The 21919-nt window shown below is 46.8% G+C and overlaps 9 protein-coding genes across 9 annotated transcripts; 6 read left to right on the top strand and 3 right to left on the bottom strand.

Moving 5' to 3' along the window:
* Positions 1–1161: 1161 nt before the first annotated feature.
* On the bottom strand, positions 1162–1515 carry TrAFT101_006817 (uncharacterized protein; the record flags this gene model as incomplete). The annotated part of the gene is made up of 1 exon (XM_066127887.1): positions 1162–1515. One exon carries the CDS (start codon positions 1513–1515, stop codon positions 1162–1164), a length of 354 nt encoding a protein of 117 aa, XP_065984000.1.
* Positions 1215–5869, top strand: TrAFT101_006816 (uncharacterized protein). Its single transcript, XM_066127886.1, has 4 exons — positions 1215–3226; positions 3486–4398; positions 4455–5410; positions 5465–5869. Exons 2-4 carry the CDS (start codon positions 3665–3667, stop codon positions 5626–5628), a joined length of 1854 nt encoding a protein of 617 aa, XP_065983999.1. The 5' UTR covers positions 1215–3226; positions 3486–3664; the 3' UTR covers positions 5629–5869.
* Positions 5870–6906: 1037 nt separating this feature from the next.
* TrAFT101_006815 (uncharacterized protein) lies at positions 6907–8572 on the top strand. Its single transcript, XM_066127885.1, has 4 exons — positions 6907–7287; positions 7343–7472; positions 7540–7991; positions 8104–8572. Exons 1-4 carry the CDS (start codon positions 6987–6989, stop codon positions 8412–8414), a joined length of 1194 nt encoding a protein of 397 aa, XP_065983998.1. The 5' UTR covers positions 6907–6986; the 3' UTR covers positions 8415–8572.
* Positions 8263–9776, bottom strand: TrAFT101_006814 (uncharacterized protein). The gene has a single exon (XM_024908530.2). The coding sequence runs from the start codon at positions 9573–9575 to the stop codon at positions 8649–8651; it is 927 nt and encodes a 308-aa protein (XP_024758461.1). The 5' UTR covers positions 9576–9776; the 3' UTR covers positions 8263–8648.
* Positions 9777–11448: 1672 nt separating this feature from the next.
* Positions 11449–13127, top strand: TrAFT101_006813 (uncharacterized protein). The gene has a single exon (XM_024908529.2). The coding sequence runs from the start codon at positions 11891–11893 to the stop codon at positions 13037–13039; it is 1149 nt and encodes a 382-aa protein (XP_024758460.1). The 5' UTR covers positions 11449–11890; the 3' UTR covers positions 13040–13127.
* Positions 13128–13767: 640 nt separating this feature from the next.
* ARG6_2 (Protein arg-6, mitochondrial) lies at positions 13768–15853 on the bottom strand. The gene is made up of 6 exons (XM_066127884.1): positions 15038–15853; positions 14910–14987; positions 14779–14854; positions 14591–14725; positions 14406–14536; positions 13768–14343 (listed from the first exon to the last, which is right to left on the bottom strand). The coding sequence occupies exons 1-6, from the start codon at positions 15726–15728 to the stop codon at positions 14291–14293; spliced, it is 1164 nt and encodes a 387-aa protein (XP_065983997.1). The 5' UTR covers positions 15729–15853; the 3' UTR covers positions 13768–14290.
* A 1034-nt stretch (positions 15854–16887) lies between these two features.
* On the top strand, positions 16888–17370 carry TrAFT101_006811 (uncharacterized protein; the record flags this gene model as incomplete). The annotated part of the gene is made up of 1 exon (XM_024903353.2): positions 16888–17370. One exon carries the CDS (start codon positions 16888–16890, stop codon positions 17368–17370), a length of 483 nt encoding a protein of 160 aa, XP_024758458.1.
* A 334-nt stretch (positions 17371–17704) lies between these two features.
* TrAFT101_006810 (uncharacterized protein) lies at positions 17705–19203 on the top strand (the record flags this gene model as incomplete). Its single annotated transcript, XM_066127883.1, has 3 exons — positions 17705–18092; positions 18158–18779; positions 18831–19203. 3 exons carry the CDS (start codon positions 17705–17707, stop codon positions 19201–19203), a joined length of 1383 nt encoding a protein of 460 aa, XP_065983996.1.
* Positions 19204–19437: 234 nt separating this feature from the next.
* On the top strand, positions 19438–21672 carry TrAFT101_006809 (uncharacterized protein; the record flags this gene model as incomplete). The annotated part of the gene is made up of 1 exon (XM_066127882.1): positions 19438–21672. One exon carries the CDS (start codon positions 19438–19440, stop codon positions 21670–21672), a length of 2235 nt encoding a protein of 744 aa, XP_065983995.1.
* Between the last annotated feature and the right edge of the window lie 247 nt (positions 21673–21919).

Raw genomic sequence — 21919 nt, 5'->3', positions numbered from 1 at the left:
GTAAGAAAAAGATGGTCTACCGGCACTAATACATCGTCTATAATCGTTTTACAGAGGAAATTAATGAATGCTACTATGTGAACCTGTATGGTAATTGCGGTAGCCTCGACTATCATGTCTCAGCAGGGTGCTTTACGACATTTGGCTGAGAGTTTGCAAATTTGAAAGGCAAGTCTCAAACTGACGATCCAGTTTGCCTGTCGGTCTGAGCAGCTGTGAAATGTGGTTCACAAACCGCCCCATTGTGGAAAGTCGGCTAAGTGCTTGGCCATGGACCCTGGCTGCATTTTTCTGTCTTTATAAACGGCCTCATATGCGACACGTCGATCTCTTGGTCGAAAACAGAGATGTCAGCTCCAAATATACCGTGTTTCAATGCAGCTCCCTGTTCCTCACTTACTTCAAAAGACAGGTACGCCGCAGATCACACAAATAGGGTCCTTGAGGCACGAGACTGAGTTCTGCATGTATGCACTCGGACTGACTCGACGCAGGTCACATTCATAGAAAGGCGGTAGTTTCCAGTAAGCCACGTGCTAATCAATTTAAGTGGCGTTCCCGGACAACCATGTAATCTGGAGAACAGCACGAAATGAGAAGAGGGTGATCGGTAAGCACCAACACGCAACACGCACATGCACACAAATCGGGGAGTTCGGAACGTGACTACGTCGATCATTCTCGTTTGGAATGCAACTCACGAGAGGCCAGCTTGCTAAGATATGGCTCCGGTGCCATTGACCACCGTGCTAGAAGCCGAATTTCGAAGGAGTGGGCAAAGTGGGCTATCGGCAGTTGCCTGCTAAAACGATGCGCACTTTGACCGAGGCGATCTCGTTCGTTTCGTCGTTTCGCGTAGCGTGCTAAGAGAGACATCTCCATATATGGCACACCGCCGGATGCTTGGCGTCTCTCGGATCCTGTACCGACCATCCAGCGGCTCTTGTTTCGTGGTGAGCCATATGGGTTGATGGGTCGGAATGGTCGGTTAGCACAGAGGCACATTAGGCACCAGAATAAAAATTGCGGGCATCTGGAGCATCAGCCCCATATGCTGTACAAACGACAACACACGTTGGGACAATTCTGAGGAGACTCCACGGGGAATGGAGAGCACTGGGGAAATTCGCAGCATGGCGGAGAAAAAAAGGGGTAGGAAAATTATCGCCATGCGGCCGAGCTGAAAATACTTCCTCGTAAACTGCAGCCTAGAACAAGGGAAATAGCGTAAGCGTCGGATGGAGAAAAGGATGGACAGGATGGTGGTGCAGATGGCTCGTGTAGCCTTAGCTCCTGCAGATTCTCTATGAGAGACAGCTGGTTTCGACGAGAATAGCTGAGACTCATGATTGATCGACATACATTCGCAAGGGAAGAAAACACTGGGTCGAAAGCATCAAGTGAGAAAGAAGCCAGCCAAGCAGACGGGACGAGAAAGTCACCACAGACGGGCGCCGTTGGCAACAGCTTGATCGGGTGTGGGTGGCCAAACGATTCATTCTCAACTAAGATCATGAAGTCGTCAAGGGGCGATTCTTGTCAAGGGGCGAGAGTAGCATCGGAACTAGGTATTACAAGTATGCTGTGGGTGTAGATGTGGTTTGAAGATTGCTGATAGAGCCGAAGATTATGCGATGGGTAGAAGTTTGGTGCCACTGGCATATGTAGGTACGGTGTCAGGTACCTATCGTCGCCATCATCTGCGGGCGAAGTTGCCTGAGGCCGAGGCGAGGCAAACCTGGACCAAAACTTTTTTTTTTTTTTCAAGACCCCTTCTAGAAAGAACTGATCCACGCTGTTTCATTTACCAGACTCTGTTCCGCTGCGCGACAACTTAACAATCCAACTTCTAGAATTCCAACCCGCCAAAGCTCCTTGAGGCTCCAGGTGGCCCATATCGCACAGCAAAATGCAAGTTCAAGTATCGCGACGACTCCAAGCACTGACTCGGGCCCCACGATGACTCCATCTTCGGCGCCTTGTCCACTTTTCCGCCGGCACTTAATTGGCCGTGGCGCGTAAACGCTCCGGCTGGTCCCATCAGCCTCCATCACGCAGACGTCATAGACGAGGGATCAGCATCAGGCAGAAGCTTTTCGAAGACCCATGAGGAAGAAAATTTCGCGATGGCGTCGAATCTATGTGAACATGCTTCGTCTGACCAGGTGCGGCGTGGCAAGTAAATGCCTCGCCAATGCAAGGGCGGCAGCGGATGCAAGTCAGGAGAGCTGCGGGCAGGATGTCGGAGGCAAAGGCTACTGTGTCTTGCTGTCTCTGGATCTCTGGATGGCTGTGGGTATTGGCCGCTCGAGGAAGCTGTCGATATGAAGCGCACGCACCTCGGACGGCGCTGGCTCTAAACACGCGAGTCTAATCTACGGAGGGCATCGATCGATACGGGCTTATGCAGGCTTTGCTTTCGGCCTGCTATTGGCACACGCTTCCCGGCCCCCGATCGAATCTTGCACCCTGCTAGTTACTTGTCAAATGCCGTACTCCGACCCCCTGCCGCCACCACTCACAGCGACGGCCTGGCGCCACTACCGGACTGGACATTGGACCTGCTTGGCAAACTCGAGTGCGCCTTTGACGTCTGTCCAGGCTAGCCTGGCCTAGCGAACGGGACCTGGGACTAGTCCTTTGCGCTGGCAAAACAGGGAAGTTTGGAAAGCACTGTGAAAAAAAGTGGCATGTTCGAGGCCATAGCCCATGGTGATATTATTGCAACGATAGCATCAAAACAATGTTTGCAGCTGAGCTGTGTGGTCTAGAACATGGTAAGGACAGACACAAGGGATAGAGATGGAAGAAGGAGGACTATTCTTAGGTTATACTCTGGCTGTGTGTCTCTGCTTTGAGCATGGCCGAGAACGTGCGAGGACTCCAAATTGCTGGACCATCCGTTCTCACTGATTGAGTCGTGTCTCAGCGTGCCCTTGTTGCTTGGGATACCGCCCCATGCAGCCGCAAGCGACCTCCAGCATTCCCCAATCGTCGCTCCTTTTCGGAAACTGACAAAGCTGGGGTATCGAGTACGTACTTTTTCTGCGTGGGCAGTATAATCCGCGAACGGCCGCAGAGGCGCTGAGAAGAGGACGATTTTCGACATTCTCGGCCTGGGGTCGCATCCGCGTGCGTAATCTTCGCATCTGCATTTACACTCTGCGATCTGAGCTTGTGTCGGTTTGGCCGAATACGTTGGGTCTCCAGTCAGTAATACTACTAGGTATGTATAAATCTCCATGGCACAGCAGCTGGATGGGGCATGGACGTCATGTTGACTAGTCTCGGTGGGTGTGGGTATTCTTACTTTTGCAGCGACATGGTGAGACCCGGGATCCCCATTATTTTCTTTTCGCCGCAGGATAGGGACCAAGCGTTCTTGTTCTCGGTCGATATGCGATTTTGTTTTATACTACTAGTCCGACCTACATGAACCCTGAACTACTCCAAGATTCTGAATGCAGCTGAAGTTAAATACCCAGGCTCGCCCTCCACAGCAAACTTTTGCTCCCCTCCTTTTCCCACACTCATCCTCCGCACTCTGCCTTCTTCTATTTCTTCTTATGCTCCTTCTTCCCCAGATCTTGTCATCCAATCTCATGTTAGTGGTTCCAATTTCTGAGTAAGCTGAAGAAGAACTCTTGCTGCGGAGCATATCAATATGGCGGCGCCGCACCACACACATTTCTCTGAGGACCCTCCTCAGGTCCTGAATCAAAGGGATCTGGACCTTGCCAATGAGAGGCTCAATGCCAATGGCTCACAGGGTGGTGAGGGGTCCAGCACGGACAACATCGAAAAGCAGGAAGACATCAACCTGCCTACTGGCACCGACAACAAGCTGGAGAAGCTAGGTACATATGACAAGTATGAGATTACGGAAGATGACTGCTACGAGGAACTGGGCTACTGCTTTCCCAAATGGAAAAAGTGGTACATCCTGACCGTCATCTTCTGGGTCCAGGTATCAATGAACTTCAACACTTCACTGTATTCCAATGCCATTCCCGGCATCTCAGAGGAGTTCGGTGTCAGTGCGCAGGCGGCACGATGTGGTGCCATGATCTTCTTGGTACTCTACGCTTTTGGTTGTGAGCTTTGGGCGCCCTGGTCCGAGGAATTCGGTCGCTGGCCCGTCTTACAGCTCTCTTTGTTCCTTGTCAACGTCTGGCAACTTCCTGTCGCGCTGGCTCCCAACTTCGCCAGCATCATGGTCGGTCGTGCTCTTGGTGGTCTTTCTTCGGCTGGTGGCTCCGTCACGCTGGGTATGATTGCCGATATGTGGGAGGCCGATAACCAGCAGTATGCCGTTGCATATGTTGTTTTCTCGTCCGTCGGTGGATCCGTCTTGGGTCCCATCGTCGGTGGTTTCACCGAGAAGTATCTTGATTGGAGGTGAGTAATCAATTGGATGCATACATTTCTTCACCCTTGCTGACATGAATTTTTAGATGGTCTATCTGGGTTCAGCTTATTTTGGGTGGATTCGTTCAGCTGCTGCACTTCTTCACTGTTCCTGAGACCCGTACTACCATCATCATGAACCGCATCGCCAAGAAGCGCCGTGAGGAAAAGAACGAGAACATTTGGGGACCCGATGAGCTTGTCCCGTTCCGCGACCGCTTTTCTGTCAAGGAGGTTCTCACCACTTGGGTCCGTCCCTTCAAGATGTTCCTCACTGAGCCCATTGTCTTGGTGCTTTCCCTGCTCTCTGGTTTCTCCGATGCCCTTATCTTCATGTTCATCCAGTCTTTTGCCTTGGTGTATAAGCAGTGGGGATTCGGCACCGTTGAGATCGGACTGAGCTTCATCCCAATCGGTATTGGCTACGCCATTGCCTGGCTCCTTTTTATCCCTGCCATTAAGCGCAACATCAAAGAACGAAAGGCTAAGCCCAATGATGAGCGCGCACAGTATGAATCTCGTCTTTGGTTCCTTCTGTACACTGCCCCCTGCTTGCCGATTGGTCTCATTGGCTTCGCTTGGACTATTCAAGGCCCTCCTATTCACTGGATCGGCTCTATGATCTTCGTTGCTATTGTCGGTATTGCAAACTACGCCATCTACATGGCCACCATCGATTACATGATCTGTGCTTATGGCCCTTACTCTGCTTCCGCCACTGGTGGCAACGGCTGGTCTCGAGACTTCCTGGCTGGTGTTCTTACCATTCCTGCAACTCCCTTCTTCACCAACATCGGAGCGTCAAGTGGAAAGAACTTGGAATACGCCAGCACTATCCTCTTCTGTATCGCTTTCGTCCTGGTACTCGCTGTGTACGTTATCTACTGGAAGGGCCCGGCCCTTCGTAAGCGATCGCCCTTTGCCCAGCGACTTGCCGACGCTCGTGCTGAGAACACCAACGAAGGCCGCCGCGGCAGTGTTTCATATGATCCCATGCGCCGAAGTAAGTTCATACCAATCCATGCATTTCTAATATCCAATACTAATTCAAAAACAGCCTCCACCTCATCTGGTACCGGTGCTGCTCGACCTCAGCCTGACAGGAGATACAGCCAACAGAACCGCTTCTTTGGAGAGAGCAGAGTCACTCCCCGTGGCACTCCTAGAGGCACCCCTGCTGCTAGTCGTCGCCAGTCTCTTGCCAATGTGGCGAGAAAATAGAGCGGTGTGCGTGACGAGGTATATATATGTGTGGGATAGAATATAGAAAATCAGGTCCATTTTTTGTTTTGTTTATCGCAGAGCGAGCTGGTCTGCATATTCGCTGCGAATTTGGCTTTCGAGATTTGTGGTAATATCTTGTATCATTATTTACGTCTTAATTTCTTTTTTGTTTTTTTATACCATAGCCATTGGATAAGACGTACTTTATCGATATTCCAATATTAAAACCGTTAAACCATATTTTATCCATCTTCCAATATATCGCCATATTCAATGTCGTCTCTTAGTAGCTTGCAGCCGGCGACCTGAGGCCATAACTGTTGAGATGCCACAGGCACGCCACGTTTTAAACGACAACTTGCCCAAATTAAGTTGATAATAATTGAGAGGCATTCGAGATCCATCTGTAACGAAAACAGGTTTGCGGTTAGAAGTGGAGACTGTGCTAGAATTTTAGCACCTGCGCTTAAATTCTGACGATGCCTCGATGCGTCTCGTATAAGTGATCTTCGTCATTATGTGGAGCCGGCGGACGCCGCCCAGCTCGATCTAGACAAGAATAACTTTACCAAATCTGAAAGCTAAGGATCCCAGATTGGGAATATCAGGTTTGTCTCCCGATAGCCAAGTAGATAGATAGCATAGATCTACTCGACCCACTCTCGGAATGTGGTAGAAAGACGTTATCGTCTGGTAAAGACTGGTTTGTACCCAGCATGGTATAAAGAGCCGGCTAATTTTGCAACCCACCTAACCGATCTCTCGCTGGAAATATAACTCGCCACGATCATTGTCTAATGTGAAGGATACTACTTCTTCTGGCCGATATAGTTTTCTAAAACTACTTGGGTCGCATGTTAGACTACTTTTATTAGCTATCGGTACTTGTATTATCTCAGAATACTTGAAGGTTCGGTATGGTGGTCGCTTGATCAATGCAATACTACCCAACCCGGATGAATTCAGTGCCCATTTATCTCTTTCTTAAGTCAAGTGATTATTACTTAAAACTTGATTGGATAAAATTGCAGATGTATTTTATTTATGCGGATAAATGGACAAGTATTTATGTTGCATTACTTGACTAGCAAATGGCAAGTGAGATCTATAGGCAAGTCTCCTTGAAGGGTCACATTTTAGTGACGGTATCCCATATAACTGCAGAACTTCCCAATGTAGCAATTGGTTACATGAAGAATGGCGTAAGAGATAATTCAAAATCATGCCACTTCCCTTTATTTATTTAAGCTCTCATATTGCACGAAGATCTCATTTCACCGACCCTTTTATATAGGCTACTCACTTCTTGGTTCGAGACGATCATATATATATAGGATATTCCAGTCAATACCACCATGGTTGATAGCACAAGAGATCTGATCCAAAAGTTAAATGCAGCTACTGCAATCGATTTTGACAACGATGACGCTGCACGGCTAGAATTGGCTATGGCGGCCCGTAAGCTCTTTCATAAGTTGGAAACAAACACAGAAAAGGTCTTACGATTCGTGAACGAAGAACCTGTGGTGTACCCCGCTATCCAGGTTTTCATTGATACAGGGCTATGGGATGCTTGGACCTCTAGCGGCGGAGGAGAGAAAGACGTTGGCGAGTTGAGGGCAATGGCTGGTAAAGATATTGACCCAGAGCTGCTGCGTAAGTATATTAAACATCGTAAGCACTCATATATGAGCTGCTAATATATGCATAGAACATCTTTTACAACTACTTGCTTCAAGTCACATTATCGAGGAAGTCGGAGAGGGTCTTTTCAAGCCGACGGTCTTTTCGCTCTCTCTTGGCGACAAGAGTACTCTTATTGCGCCAGCGCTCCGAGTAAGGTATATATGTTGAGCACATCATAAAACTTGTCTTCCAGAAGCTGATTAGGAAACTACTTAATCCCAGAACTGACCATATTATGCATTCTTCTATTCACTTTCCCGAATTTTTGGCCAAGACTGGCTACCGCATGCCATCAGATGACACTAATAGTTGTTATATTGATACTTACCCCGAGAAAAAGGATTATTTTGGCCGATGCAAGGAGAATCCTTCGTATCAAGAGAGCTTCTCTAGCCTTCTGACTCTATGGGGCAAGCACAGGAGACCATGGCCTCAGTTTTACGATACTCAGGCACTTCTTGAGGGTTCTGATTTGAGCGATGGTAGTGCACTAGTTGTGGATATTGGAGGGCATCATGGCGCAGATCTTTTTCACGTCCTTCAGAAACATCCTGATATCCCTGCAGGATCACTCGTGCTAGAAGATTTGCCAAAGGTTATTGCTTCTGCCAACATTACTACAGACAAGATCAAAGCTATAGGACATAACTTTTTCGAGCCACAGCCAGTTAAAGGTTAGTATCTAGGTTCTATATAATCTGCAAATATTTGTCGTTTTTATTTTATTTTATTTTATTTTATTTTATTTATTTATTTATTTTGGTTTGATGCTGACAATGGATAAAGGCAGTCGAGTATACTACTTTCACGCTGTTCTTCATGACTGGCCAGACAAGACAGTGGTCGATATTTTGAAACAGGTCGCAGCTGCCATGAAGCCTGGCTATTCAAAGGTGTTAATAAATGATATAGTTCTCCCAACTGTGGGAGCTAGCAGCTACCAAACTGCGTTGGATTGTTTCATGCTGCAAATATCTGGCAAGGAAAGAACAGAGGCGGTTTGGAATAGAGTGATTAGCGAAGCCGGTATGAGGATTGTTAATATCTGGCCAGATGGCCGTGGGTATGAGAGCTTAGTTGAAGCCGAACTGCTATAGATGGGAATGTTCGTATATACAACCCAGCGGATACGATGTGAGAGAGGTGACAGTGGTAGTATAATACTCCTGCCTGTCAGTTTGAAATTCCATCTTGGCTGTGTCTGTGCTAAAACATACTCTATTTTGTTCAAAAATGGCGATGTATCTATTTTCTCAGTAACCATGGTGCATAGTCGGTCCAGTGTCATGTTTTGGTGGCGACATTAAGACCTTTTTGAGAGATAGCCTTTCCTAAATTTTCTTCACTAGCAACAAGACCATTGCTACTTCTCCATTTAGCACCTCTTCGCCAGGTTTGATGCCAGCTTCGTGTAAAAGGCTCTCGATTCGCCTTCTCAGCTGCCTTACTACATCTTCCTCTGTCCCGACCTTTTCTGGGTGAGCTTCCCTCCATCGAGTTACCGGGCTGGATGTACCCATTATTTTCTCAAACTGGGCGGGTGTAACCGGACCTCCTGTACGAATAATATCGTTCTCCACGCCCTTTTTGTCCTTATTCCACTCTTTCCGAACGAAGCTATCTTTATCGAACTCTACTACTGGGGTTTCAAGTGTCCAAGGTAGTGGTAGGTCAATATAAAGATCGTGAGTCAATCTGTTACCTGCCCTCGCCCATGGCCGTAGGCCATTATAGAATTCTTCAACAGCGGCTTGAATTGCAACCCCGTTCGGCGTCTTTGTGGTGTTTATCTCCGCCCCAGACCTTGTCCAAATCGCAACGGTACCGCCAGGCTTTAGGATGCGCGACGCCGCTTTCCAGAAGCCTGCCATGTCGAACCAGTGGGCCGCTGTGGCAACGGTGACCAGGTCGACGCTGCAATCGGAGATCGGCGGCTCCAAGTCGATACCAAGGGCTTCGGCAGATGATACCTCAAAACGTATAGGCAAATTCGCTGACTTGGCGGAAGCGCGCGCGGTGTCAATCATGCCCTCCGATGGGTCCAGGCCGATGGTATTTTTGAAGAAGGGAGCCAAGTCTTTGGTGGCTTGGCCAGGGCCGCAGCCGACGTCAACGACGGTATGGAGTTGGCCACCGGTAGAAGTGTGATGATTGATGATGATTTTAAAGAGCTCTGGAGAATAGCCAGGGCGTACTATTGAGTAATTCTGGCCCTGTGCCGCAGTATACGCACGAAAGATGTCTTCTGTAGTTTCCATAGTTACGGCTCTATAACAAGCTGAAGGCAAGGGTCGAGGGTGTCAATGTCGGAGGTGCGCCTAAAGTTGCAGCCTGATCATGGATTTATACCTTGACCAAGCTGGGGTCAATAGCTGCCGAACCGGGGACCGAAGCTATATCAGATGGTGAATGAACCCCTTGAAACTATTTTTAGTTGCCGAATCGGAAACCGAAGCTATACCAGACATTGAATTTATATCTTGACGAAGCTATTTTTTGCCGAGTCGGGGTCCGATCAGTGTTTACAATCCCTGTAATAATCTTGTTCCGCACCGGCGCGTCGTAATCTAGTTCCCGTCTAAGCATTATTCTAAAGTCTTGGTTCCTGATTGTAAGAGTGCATCAACCCAAAAAGAATTAGCGGGGCGTTTTAGTGACAGCTGCTATTGAGAACTAAGACTTGACTTGGTTAAACTGAACTAAAAGAGTACCTTTGAGGTACGGGAGACATTGCAACTCTCTCCTGTAAACACTTACCCTACTTTGTAAACAATACGGGAAATATTGAGAATATGGAAGAAAGCGCATTGTAGTGAGCGCAACCACTCGCTGTTGGTAAATGCATGTATCAATAGCGCGATGCTATGTACGTGGTTGAACGTCTAAGTAATGGCCATACAGCTTCATCTCTATACGCATACAAAAGAATAGAATGAAAGTATATCAGCTTGTTTATTCCAACTTACTCAAATTGGGACCTTGGCCTAAAATTTAATTAGTAAATTATTTTAATTAAATTATATGTGACGACCTGGTCATCTAGGCTCCTGAGACGAGTTAGTGGCTCAGAGGATTCCCAAGGGACAAACCTGGTCCTATGGTTTATGTTGGCGGATAGGCTAGGGGGTCTATGGGCAATGGTAATGGCAAGTAGCAATTAGTCACCACTGAGGTCAATAGAGTTAGTGAATCGCACTTCAATCGTATTGTAAATAGTCTCCCCAAAGGGAAAACCTTCCAGATACGGCCAGAGACTTGACATCCAACGTCCCGGCAGAGTCGGCCTCTTCGGCTGAATTACGGAGGAGCAGGGTCCAACTCCAGAGCCATAGTGCGTTAACAACTGGCTATCTAAGTTATCTAATGAGCGTGGAACTTATATATCCAGTTGCCTGGACTGGATCATTTGTAAAATCTAATGATCCATCGTGGATCAACTCATAATTCTGATGATCCTGGCGTGATTGGTAGGTCAGTCCTACATTAATCCGATTTGGCCACTCCTGTAGGCCCATTGTTGCGACCATAAGAGTCGGGTCGTAACATTATAGTTATATTATAATATATAGGTGTTATGGATTCGGGCTTTCCCCGATCTGAGAACGAACATCGGCCTTATATAGCTAAGTAGATAGATTGATAAGCGATATATTTAATACATATCCTTTTGCATAACGCAACTGGATAGCGCCCTAGAAGGCGCTAAAGGCCCTTGCGCTAGCTATCGCTTAGCCCCCCTTTGGGTCAGCCCTTTACAATAGTCTTATAATGGCTTATTTTATAATTGAATAGAGTTAGCCAGAAACTATAATCTTCTTTTAATTGGTTAATTAGTCTATAGTTATTCCTAGAGTATATACTGCCTATTAATTAATATATGGATGAGTGGTTAGGGTGTAATATTAATTGTATATTATAATATAGGAAGAAAGTTATAATAAACAAACATATATTATTATAAAATATAAATTATATTCCCGCCTGTTTAAAAGACAGGCGGGGGCCTAGTAAGCACCCTGCTGACTAGTTAACCGGCCGAGGACCTCGGCACGCTGGTGGGTTATTCAATCTGAGCTATTCAATAAATAGCATAGTCTCGTGCCTCATATAATAGGTACTATACTCTCTATGGAAAATTGCCTATTGTGTTATTTTGCTCCGCCTCTGTCATCTCAAGTCTATGGTAGGTGAACTACCCCGGATTTAACTTAATAAGCTTAGAAATCCCAGATTTGGGTAGTTGTATATGACCCGATTCTGTATAGTACGTGACTAGTAGCCCTACGGTGCGTTGAAAATACTCTCTCCGCCTGGGCAGCAATAGAACTAGCATATGCGGGGGTAATCTACCCTCCACGAATACAATACTGTGGGCTATGGTTTGTAAATACAATGTTATTGGAAATCAGAGTAGGATTTCGCGGGGTTCTTGGAATATATATTGAATGGACTAGGACAGCATCTCCTGTTCGGCTGAGCTTGAGTAGCTATCTTAATACAACCTGAAATTTTACTTTGGGGCCTCATTCCCTCTATAATCGTCTTCTACTTAGGTAGCACCACTCTAATTACGATGGCACAAGTCCATGGAAACTACGATCCCAAATTCGAAGAGTTGCGGAGGCTTTTCCAAAAAAATCTGGATTCCAAAGCTGACGTTGGAGCCTCCATCACTGTGAATATAGACGGCAAAAATGTTGTTGATATTTGGGGCGGATACGTTGACGAAGAATGCACCCGTCCATGGGAGTCTGATACTATTGCCGGAGTCTGGTCATGCACGAAGGGAGTCACGAGCCTTGCTCTTTTGATGCTCATCGATCGCGGCTTAGTGGATGCCAATGCAAAAGTTGCTCAATACTGGCCTGAATTCGCGGCCAATGGGAAGCAAGATATTGAGATCCGACATCTCCTGTCTCATACTTCAGGCCTTTCAGCATGGGAGGACAGGATAAGCTTTGACGACTTGCCTAACCAAGATGCTCTTGCAGCTAAGCTTGCAGCGCAGGGTCCTCTGTGGGAACCCGGCACAGCTTCAGGATATCACGCAGTCACTTTTGCAGTGTTGATAGCCGAAGTCTTGCGACGCGTTACAGGCAAGACGTTAAAACAGTTCGTCGCCGAGGAGATTGCAGGTCCGTTGAACGCTGATTTCCAGATTGGCCTCTCGGACAAAGATATTCCTCGCACGAGCAACGCCATTGCGCATAAAGACAAACCGACAACTCAGGCTATGCCCGAACCAGGGTCAATTTTATTTAAGACGCTCACCAATCCTGTCTTCAGTCCAAATTTCATCAATACTGAAAAAATCCGAAAGGCAGACCTCGGTTCTTTCAATGGATTTGCAAATGCTCGCGCATTGAATCGGATCTACTCTGTCCTAGCGCTCGGTGGTGGAGTTGACGGGGTGCAGCTACTGTCTCAAAAGACGATTGACCTCATCTTCCAAAAGCAATCGGACGGCATAGATTTAGTAATGGGACAACCTGTGAGCTTTGGCATTGGGTATGGGCTCGGAGGTCGAGGTGCTGCAAGCTTTATGCCAACTGGGAGAGTTGGCTTTTGGGGAGGCTGGGGTGGATCGATATTCGTCTTTGACGTCGACAGGAAACTCACAATTACATATGCTATGAATCAGATGTCACATAAAATAATGGCACATGGGAGAGATGGAGAGTACGTGACGGCTGTATATAAAGCTTTGGGAGTACTGGAATAGTGGCTCTTCGCCAATTCATGTAGTAAGTAATACTCGTTACAGACAACTAAATTAATTTTTACTGTCGAAATGAAAGGCTAAAGAGATGATTGCATTTGAACACATTATAAATTTCCATAGTAAAGAGAGGCGTTTGATCTTAAAAAGGGGAGTGGGGGGGTAATAAATGTGGCGACTAATGAAGCAGGAGAGAGATTGACAAAGAAAGGAAAAGGAGAAGTTTTACGAGTTATACCTGGATCTGATGTTTCACCGCAAAACAAAGGTTTAGAAAGATGGAAGTGAAATTAGATAGTATAGAAGAGATTGTTAAGCGCACCGATTTTGCCAAAGGTGAGTGTATATAGGGCGTCTAGATATTCGATACAGAAAAATGAGCTCCTTGATTAACAAAATGCAAAATGATGAACAGATAACATTAAATATTAAACTGTTATAATATGTAACAATAATATACAAAAAACTTTCTTCTCAATTCACTCTAGCGTAGAGGTCAATTACTATATGAGATGCTACAGAGTACCCATATGAAGAGACTTCAAATGGATATGCGTAAGCTTCGTTTTGTATGAGATCAGGACTTGAATTAAGTTAATTTGTCATGATCAAGAGAACTCACCTGTAAAGTCAACCCAGAAACAAACACTCAAAGACATCCCAAGCACAATTTAGCTTAGCTTAACATGCTTTATCACTGTAATAGGCAAGGGAGAATCCCTTATAAGCTGCTGTAAAGGGAGATGGCGCCCTTTCTATCTGTTACAATTACTTAACACCCATTATAAATTATATAAAGGTAGCTACTATTAGCTTATATATATATAACAAGGCTTCGCAGTCTACCTTCCGATTCAGGAAGGAAGCTAGGATAAATAGTTGTATTGGGCTGGGCTCGGTTGCATAGGATATAAAGAGAATCCCATTCTCTTTACAAGATAGAAAAGACAACACGCGTTCGCTACGCAAAATGGCCCCTAGCTGCGGCAGAGCCCTTGTTCTAGAGAAGACAGGGTCGTGCCGGCTGGATTAAATGATTCCGTGACATGCTCTTGCTCCGTGGTGTCAATAGTGGTTTCCGTGGATGTGTGTGTTGCGTGTAAGCCAATTCAAAGGCGCGTCCCCGACGTGTCAACCAAGAAAAGAAAATTCGCGCGTCCCTGATTTCTAATATAAAACAGGTGTCCGCCCTTCTTTAAGACGATGGAGGTCGAGTGTTGCCCAGGGACTAATACACTTTATTCGTGTTAGTTATTAGATGGGGATTCCCTGGTATTCGTCATATCCGAGGGCGAGGTTCATGTTTTCTGATTACAACAGTTAGCCAAAACAAATCTGCAGTTGTTCGTCGTCGCTGTTCAAGACTTACGCAAGCATTGTGTTGCAGCGCCCTTGTTAAGGTTGTCAATCGTGGCGCAGACAACCACACGCTTGCCTGTGCTGTCAACAGCAAATCCGCCAATCTCAACATGGTGCTTATCCTGGATTGCCTTGACAACCCTTCATAGCCATTAGTACAGGAAACAATCTGTCACTCTAATAGGAAACACATACGGGGCTTCGCCAACGACCTTAACCAGCTTCTCGCCAGCATATCGCTCCTGGTAGATCTGACGGATCTCCCGAGAAGTCATCTCCTTGTTCAGTGGGATGCTGACGGTCAGGTGAATACCGCGGAACCAGGAGGCGCTAGACCATTGTTAGTCTTACAATACGCAGGGTGGGGGAGATATGGCACGTACACATGGGGCATAAATGCTGTGGGTGCACCAAGATGGTGGCTGATTTCTCTTTCGTGAATATGTCCTGTCAACGAGTCTGGTCCATGTTAGCTTCCTCCTTCCTGGAAGCAGAGTTCTTGCTAGGCTCTTACAGGGAAGAAGGTTGTCCTTGAGATTGTTGACGTCGTTCTTAGGAGAAGGCTTTGTGCCTGCGCCGCTGTATCCAGAAACTGTTTCCAGTTAGCTTCCTAGCTTCGTCATTGTCAATATGGAGTCGCACCGCCGAAAACCTGAGGGCTTCCTCCAAGATGCTCCAAGATGGGCGCCAAGGCAAGCTGTGAGCCAGTAGAGTAACACCCAGGGCAGCTGATACGATTTGACTGAGCAAGTTTGCTTCTTGGCTTTAATTCGCAAAGTCCGTAACTCCAAGGTCCATTCTCTTCAAACCTGTAGTCGGCGGAGAGGTCGATAATCAAGCTGGAAGACTGGCCGAGAGCATCCACGAAGGGCTGGCAGACACCATTGGGAAGAGCCATAACCCAGCAGTCGACCTTGCCATCCTTATCCAGCTGAGCGACCTCCTCGGGGGATAAGCTCTCATAGATGATCTTGCGCTTGGTATAGCCCTTGAGCTCTTGACCCTTGAGTTCACGAGAAGATACATATCGAAGGTCCATCATGGGGTGTTCGTTAAGAAGATCGATCAAGGCTTGGCCTGTGTAGCCGCGGGCTCCAATGAGGCCAATTCGAGAGGGGGTGGTATTAGAGGCATTCTTGATGCCTAGGGGAGGGTTTGGGTTTGTGTTGACAGCGTAAGACAGCTGGTTGGTAGAGGAAAGACAACGAGCTTGCGCGAAGTTGATGCTTTGGCCGAGGGAGACCTTGGGCTTGGGCGCGATAAGAGTCGAGACGACTCGGGGGCTAATGCGGCGAGCGCCGAAGCGCATGGCCGAAGCAGTAGCAGATAGCATAATTCTAATAACTATTGAGCCCAATTGGCAGCTAGGGATGTCAAACAAAGAGGCTTGAAGGACGTGCTGTACGATGTTGTCCAGCTGGGTTACCCAAAACAATCCTTGACGTGGGTGCGAGGATTATTTTTGGAGGTGTCTCGTTTAGTGGCTATCAGCGGCCGAGATCGGGTCTGGGGGCTGAGTCATCACCCCCAGCCTGTGTAAATGGAGACACGTGACTTGCGCACCAGCCTTGGTGTAGACAGAAGTTTGTATAAATATCTAATAATTAAGCACTACAACTATTATATAAAAGAAATAAAAAAAATAAATAGTAAGAATAAGCTTCTTATTAAATTGACGAAAGATGAATAATATTACTTATACTTTAGATATTAAATAGCTTAATATAATGTAATAAATGAGATTAGAGACATTACAATTAAGTATGACGTCTTCGTCTTTAAACACAGATTGTGCACGTAACTGAGTGTACCAGTTTCTACTGTGTGCGGTGACCAGTTACACAGCTGCTCATAAAACTCCAAACAGTTGGGAGATGCGTTGTGATACGTACTGACAGATACGTATCAACAGGCAAAGAAGTATCCGCAATGGCATCAGGGAAGGTGTTACAACCTGGTCCCTTGTAACAGTTACATCCCTTGTAAGCAGCTGGTTCCGTTAGAGTAATTGTACAATTGCGACTATTGGCCCAATCCTTTGCCCTGAGGTTAGCACTGGCGGCATTGATGCATGTCGCCAGTCGTCGCCTATCACGACGGAGCAAGAAAGAAAAAAAAAGAACCAAAAGTACCCCCAAGTCAAAATACGTGTGCTTACATCATATGACGCTGAAATCCTAGCATCATACAAGAGCTTCCTACGCATTATTAAACATTGTTATATAGTAAGCAATAGAAGCCATTCATCAATTGCAAAAGCTTAAATAATTCCTCATGTTTTGCTCTCTACTTGCCTCTGTCCTGTATGAGGCCTCAGCTGCGGTCCAATTGCAGTTAGTATCTACATGTACGAGATCGGCTGAGAAGGCGGCTCATTGATGCCCAGCGTATCTTCGGGCGGGGCCCTGCCAACCGACCGCCCTCACACTTTAATGCATGCGACTTTCGGAGTTTAGACAGCCCTCGGATCATATCATTGCAACCAATACTAGATGGCGCGGCGGGGCTTGAAACGAAGTTTAAAGAATCTCCAAGGGAAGCTACCAGGATGGCTAAGATCCGAGGACCAGCATAGCACACCGGACTCCAATTCTGCTGCGTCCCAGAAGCAGAAATTGGTCAAGGTCCAATCCGATGAGGCGCCAATCAAAGAACTTTGGAATGTAGCATATGAGAAGCTGCGAGAAGAAGATGGCGCGCTCATCAAAGAGTATGAGAGAAAGCTCCAAGGGAATATGGTCGCCGGGTTAGGCTCAATGTCAAACGCCAGCATAAGAGATCGAATACAGACGATCTTGAAGTACAAAATGGATGAGGTCAATGCCAATACATGGAAATTGAAGTTTAGAAGCTCTGAGGTCGAAGTCAGAGATCTCGTGCAGCCTATTCTAGGGATTGTGAGTTTGACCAACGAATATGTTGCTGACGCCATGAGTCTACACTCTTCTACATCTTTTAGCTTGGGCTGGTATTAGTATGTTGCTGCCGGTAAGTCAAGTTGCGAGATACGTGTAGCTAGAGACAACTTATTAATAATAACTCTAGCTCTTTATTAATCCATCAACGCAAATGGCATCCTTGGCAAAAGGGCTAGAATTCATCTCAACCCTTATCGCTCAGAGCCGAATGAGAGAAGAGCTCTACATTCGTCGCTATGGGTCGAAGACTCACGAGGATCAGCCTTTTCAACACTCTCACCGCGAGTATAAGAACGGTTTAGAACGGCTCTATCGACAGATTTTGAAATTTCAAGCCAGGGCTTACTGCTACTTTACTGACAGCTCTGCATCTCGCTTTTGCCTAGATATTATGAAGCGAAATGATTGGGACCAGCTGATTGATGAAATTCGTGCACAAGAGACTACGTTTGCTACATTATGTGTGATATGGCGCGATATTCAGTACGACAATGAATGTTTGGCGTCCCATAACCGGCACAAGGAAGCAATGAGCCTCTGGTTTACCATAGGGACAGACGTCTCTAAATTAGAGCGAGCTGTTCGAGAGGCACAAGATCAGAAAGGCCGTATCGATCTGCTCAAATGGCTGTGCAATATTGACCACACCGAGCTTTATAATAGTGCTCGCCATAAGCACATAGATGGGACGAGCGAGTGGCTCATAAATCGGAGAAAGATATTCAAGGAGTGGGAGAAGAGTATCGCGCTCAAGTCTTTTTTATGGCTCCATGGGAAAGGTATGTCTAGAGAACAGCTGCCTGTTATTTTATTTATCCGTTCGGACTATCTAACAGCTTTGTAGCTGGCTCTGGGAAGTCTATATTAAGCTCTTCTGTGATCAAGCATCTGCAGGACCAACACAAGAGGAATGCTGCAAGTGTGCTCGCTTATTTTTATTTTAGCTTTAGCGACTCCCAGAAGCAGAAAGTCGATGGAATGCTCTCATCTCTCATAAAACAGATTAGTGCTCGTCGGCCACATATACCACAGGCTATCCAAAGCCTTGGCGAGTATAAACATGGGGGTGGCCGTCCGGATACAGAAACGTTAATAGAAGCGCTAATCGCCTCTATGCAGGGATTTTCAGCTGTGTATATTATTATCGATGCTTTGGATGAGTGTCCAATGATTAACGACGAAAGGAAGAAGCTCCTTAATAGCTTACACCATATCCTGAAAGCAGCGCCCGATAGCCTTCACATGTTTTGTACAAGCCGCAAGGAGGTAGATATAGACAAGGCCATTAGACCTTTTCTATCCATGCCCTGGGCAGAAGAGATCGATTTATCTTACCAAATCGGGGTCCTTAACAATGATATTGCGCAGTATATCGATTCCATTTTGGCCGATGCTGATTACGATACATGGCCAAAGAGTATTAAAGAAGAAACAAAAAGTGTGCTGATGGAGAAAGCGGATGGCATGTAAGTCACGCCTTAATTTACCAGCAATAGTCTCGCTCACTCCCAATTAAGGTTTCAGTATATCCGCTGTCAATTCGAAAACTTGCAGAAATTATCCTCTGCGGATGCCGTCCGCAAAGCTCTCCAAGATCTACCCAGTGGACTTGATTTGACCTATAACAGAATGCTCCAAAATATAGATGAAGCTTTCAAACCACCAGTTATAGCATCGCTGAAATGGCTTGCCTGTTCAATTGAGCCCCTAAAGATTGGTCTGCTTGCCGAGATCTTTGTACTGCCATCTACGCCTAATGATGGATTTGAGGAGATTTCTCCCCTATTTTCTCCAGTAGACGTGCTAAAGTACTTTCCTGGACTTATAGTTGTCCAAGGAGGCAATGCTTGGGAAACCCGCGGAGAACGCAGAAAGGATCTCCATGTTTGACTGGCTCACTTTTCAATCAAAGAGTACTTGACATCTGACCGAATCTTTCAGGGCCCTGCATCTAGCTTTGCATTTACGGAGTCTGATGCTCACATGCATATCGGACGCCTGTGTCTCGCCTATCACTTACATAGAAGCTCAATGACAAGGATATCGAACTTCAATCAGCATAACAATTATTACAAGAAGAAATTGATGGAATACGCATCCCGTAACTGGGCGGAGCATCTCGAAATGATTCCTCAGGCATCCTGGCCACCTGAAGTTTCACGAAATGCTGTTCTCTCGCTGTCAATCCGCAGCCAGAGCCTTGTCACTATTGCTGGCAATTATTATCCAAACAAAGTTTTGATTTGGCGACCTCATTGTTATACTGCCTTACGGGGCTTCCGCCAACTCACTGAAATCTTGATTTCAGGTGGTGTCGGTGTTAGCAAATATCTCACGCAAGTGGATTTAGATGAGGGGCTCCGTCATGCGACGATTAGTCGTCGAAAGAGCGTCACGAAACTCTTTTTGGATAATGGCGCCCAAATGCACGACTGTTTAGCAAGGGTAGCAGAGCAAGGAGATGCGGCCATTGTAGGTCTTTTACTGGATTACGGCGCTGAAACTAATACACTTGCTGGTAAATTGGAATCAGCGCTGCGAGCTGCGCTATGGGGTGGCCATCTTGATGTGCTCAAGCTTCTTTTGAGTCATGGAGCAGATGTCAACAGTCCATTCAGAAAGATACAATACAATCCCGAATCATGGTTTCCATGGAGAGGACAGTCACATATTGCAGACTGTCTGCGTTTTCTGTTCGACAACGGCGCCGGTGTCGGTATGGATGCTAACAGTTCTCTAACAGCGGCACTCTATGTGGCAATACGATTTGGATACAGGAAGGTATCCCAACTGCTGCTCGACCGAGGTGCAAACGTGAATGAACTGGCTGGGCAGGACGACTACCCACTCCAAGCGGCAATAGCACAGCGCGATCCTAATGTTGAGCTAATCAAGTACTTACTTAACCTCGGCGCAGATCCTAACGCTCAGGGGCGTAGATTTGGCACGGCTCTACAAGCTGCGTGCAATAGTGCATCTTTAATCAATAAGAAAGAGTTTGCCGAAGTCATAAAGCTTTTAATTGATCAGGGCGCTGATGTCTCTATTCAAGGGGGCGAATACGGCACGGCATTACAGGCGGCCTGCGGGAACTGCCACGTCCCGAATTATATTGTACAGATGCTGCTAGAGAAAGGCGCTGATGTGAATGCTCAAGGAGGAGAGTACGGCAACGCCTTGCAAGCAGCGTGCATAGCTACATTTGACCAGGCGCGCAATCTAGAAGTACTGCAGATGCTTCTGAACCATGGCGCTGACGTGCATGCCACAGGTGGCTATTATGGGACGGTGCTCCAGGCAGCCTGCGCTATACAATACAGAGACATAGTGCGCTTCTTGATCAACCATGGCGTTGCTGTGAACGCGCAGGGTGGACGATATGGCACGGCGCTTCAAGCAGCTTGCGCAGTCGGAGATTCATGGATAGCGCAACTACTGCTTGATAACGGTGCTGATGTGAATCTTGAAGGCGGTTACCACGGCACTGCATTCCAGGCTGCCTGCGCAGGAGGTCATACTCAAGTAGTACGTTTGCTCCTCAAACATGGTGCTGATATCCATGCGCGAAACAATGGAGCTTGGCACGCAGCTACGCAGTCAGAGAGTGCGGGTGATGGCCTGGTGAGACTATTGCTTGAGCTGGGCGTTGATGTGAACGACCCGCATGGCTCCTATGGCTCGGCCCTCCACGCTTCACTGCGGCTTTTTTGGAACAGCAGTGAATTTTATTGGGATGAAGATACAAGTAGTATTACAGACTTGTTCGATGCAACAGACGAAGATAGCAGTGATTGGAACGATGCAGGGGGTATGCATCGCTCGGTCGATTGGGCCAGCAGGATTCGACTCTTGCTTCGGCATGGTGCTGACCCCAATCTTGTAATCGGTGAATACGGCACGCCCCTCCAGATGGCGTTTACCGTACATTCAGACATACTATACGAGAGCAAAATTGTGTATTTTAGTGCCCCCGGGGCGGAGCTTCTTTTCGAGACTTGCTCCAACATCAACGTCAATGCACAAGGTGGAAAATACGGCTCGGCTTTACAGGCAGCAGCATACTCAGGCAAAACGGCCTCCGTCAGCTTGCTGTTAAGCAAAGGAGCCCATGTCAACGCCCGAAGCGGGAAATATTGCAGTGCCCTAAACGCGGCCGTTATTGCGGGCAATTGGGACATTGTTCAGATCCTGCTCGATGCTGGTGCAGTGCCTGACTGCCACATATTATCAGAGCCTGATGAAGAGTGGCTTCGATGTGTGCTAGAAGACAAAGGCGATGGTCAAGAGAGTGTGGAGAGGTATAGAAAGTTTTGGGAGGTACAAATGGCAAGCCAAGTGGACAAGGGGAAGGCGAAATAATAAAGCATGTGCAATTCCAACTGCCAGTTGCCGCCTCTATTGCTTACATTAACTGTACGATTTGATAACCCTCAAGCGTCTCTAGCTGAATTAATACTCGGCTCGCTCCAGACGAGAGTCGATACAGATGTTTGACACAATCTCTACACTATATATGTATCTTAGGAGTTAAATCAAACCATTGCCTCCTGTAAAAAGAATTCGATTCACCAGCTGGTATGCTTACCTAGAAGTATCAAGAGTTACA

Source organism: Trichoderma asperellum, chromosome 4, assembly GCF_020647865.1.
Source record: "Trichoderma asperellum chromosome 4, complete sequence".
Lineage (NCBI taxonomy): Eukaryota > Fungi > Ascomycota > Sordariomycetes > Hypocreales > Hypocreaceae > Trichoderma > Trichoderma asperellum.
This window is presented reverse-complemented; position numbering and strand designations above follow the sequence as displayed.

Coding starts and splice junctions, on each gene's coding strand:
- TrAFT101_006816 (XM_066127886.1), top strand. CDS start 3,665: ATGGCGGCGCCGCACCACACACATTTCTCTGAGGACCCTCCTCAGGTC. Junction 4,399..4,454: donor GAGAAGTATCTTGATTGGAG/GTGAGTAATCAA, acceptor ATGAATTTTTAG/ATGGTCTATCTGGGTTCAGC. Junction 5,411..5,464: donor ATATGATCCCATGCGCCGAA/GTAAGTTCATAC, acceptor ATTCAAAAACAG/CCTCCACCTCATCTGGTACC.
- TrAFT101_006815 (XM_066127885.1), top strand. CDS start 6,987: ATGGTTGATAGCACAAGAGATCTGATCCAAAAGTTAAATGCAGCTACT. Junction 7,473..7,539: donor GCGCCAGCGCTCCGAGTAAG/GTATATATGTTG, acceptor ACTTAATCCCAG/AACTGACCATATTATGCATT. Junction 7,992..8,103: donor CGAGCCACAGCCAGTTAAAG/GTTAGTATCTAG, acceptor CAATGGATAAAG/GCAGTCGAGTATACTACTTT.
- TrAFT101_006814 (XM_024908530.2), bottom strand. CDS start 9,575: ATGGAAACTACAGAAGACATCTTTCGTGCGTATACTGCGGCACAGGGC.
- TrAFT101_006813 (XM_024908529.2), top strand. CDS start 11,891: ATGGCACAAGTCCATGGAAACTACGATCCCAAATTCGAAGAGTTGCGG.
- ARG6_2 (XM_066127884.1), bottom strand. CDS start 15,728: ATGCTATCTGCTACTGCTTCGGCCATGCGCTTCGGCGCTCGCCGCATT. Junction 14,855..14,909: donor CAAGGACAACCTTCTTCCCT/GTAAGAGCCTAG, acceptor AACATGGACCAG/ACTCGTTGACAGGACATATT. Junction 14,344..14,405: donor CGCTGCAACACAATGCTTGC/GTAAGTCTTGAA, acceptor TGTTGTAATCAG/AAAACATGAACCTCGCCCTC.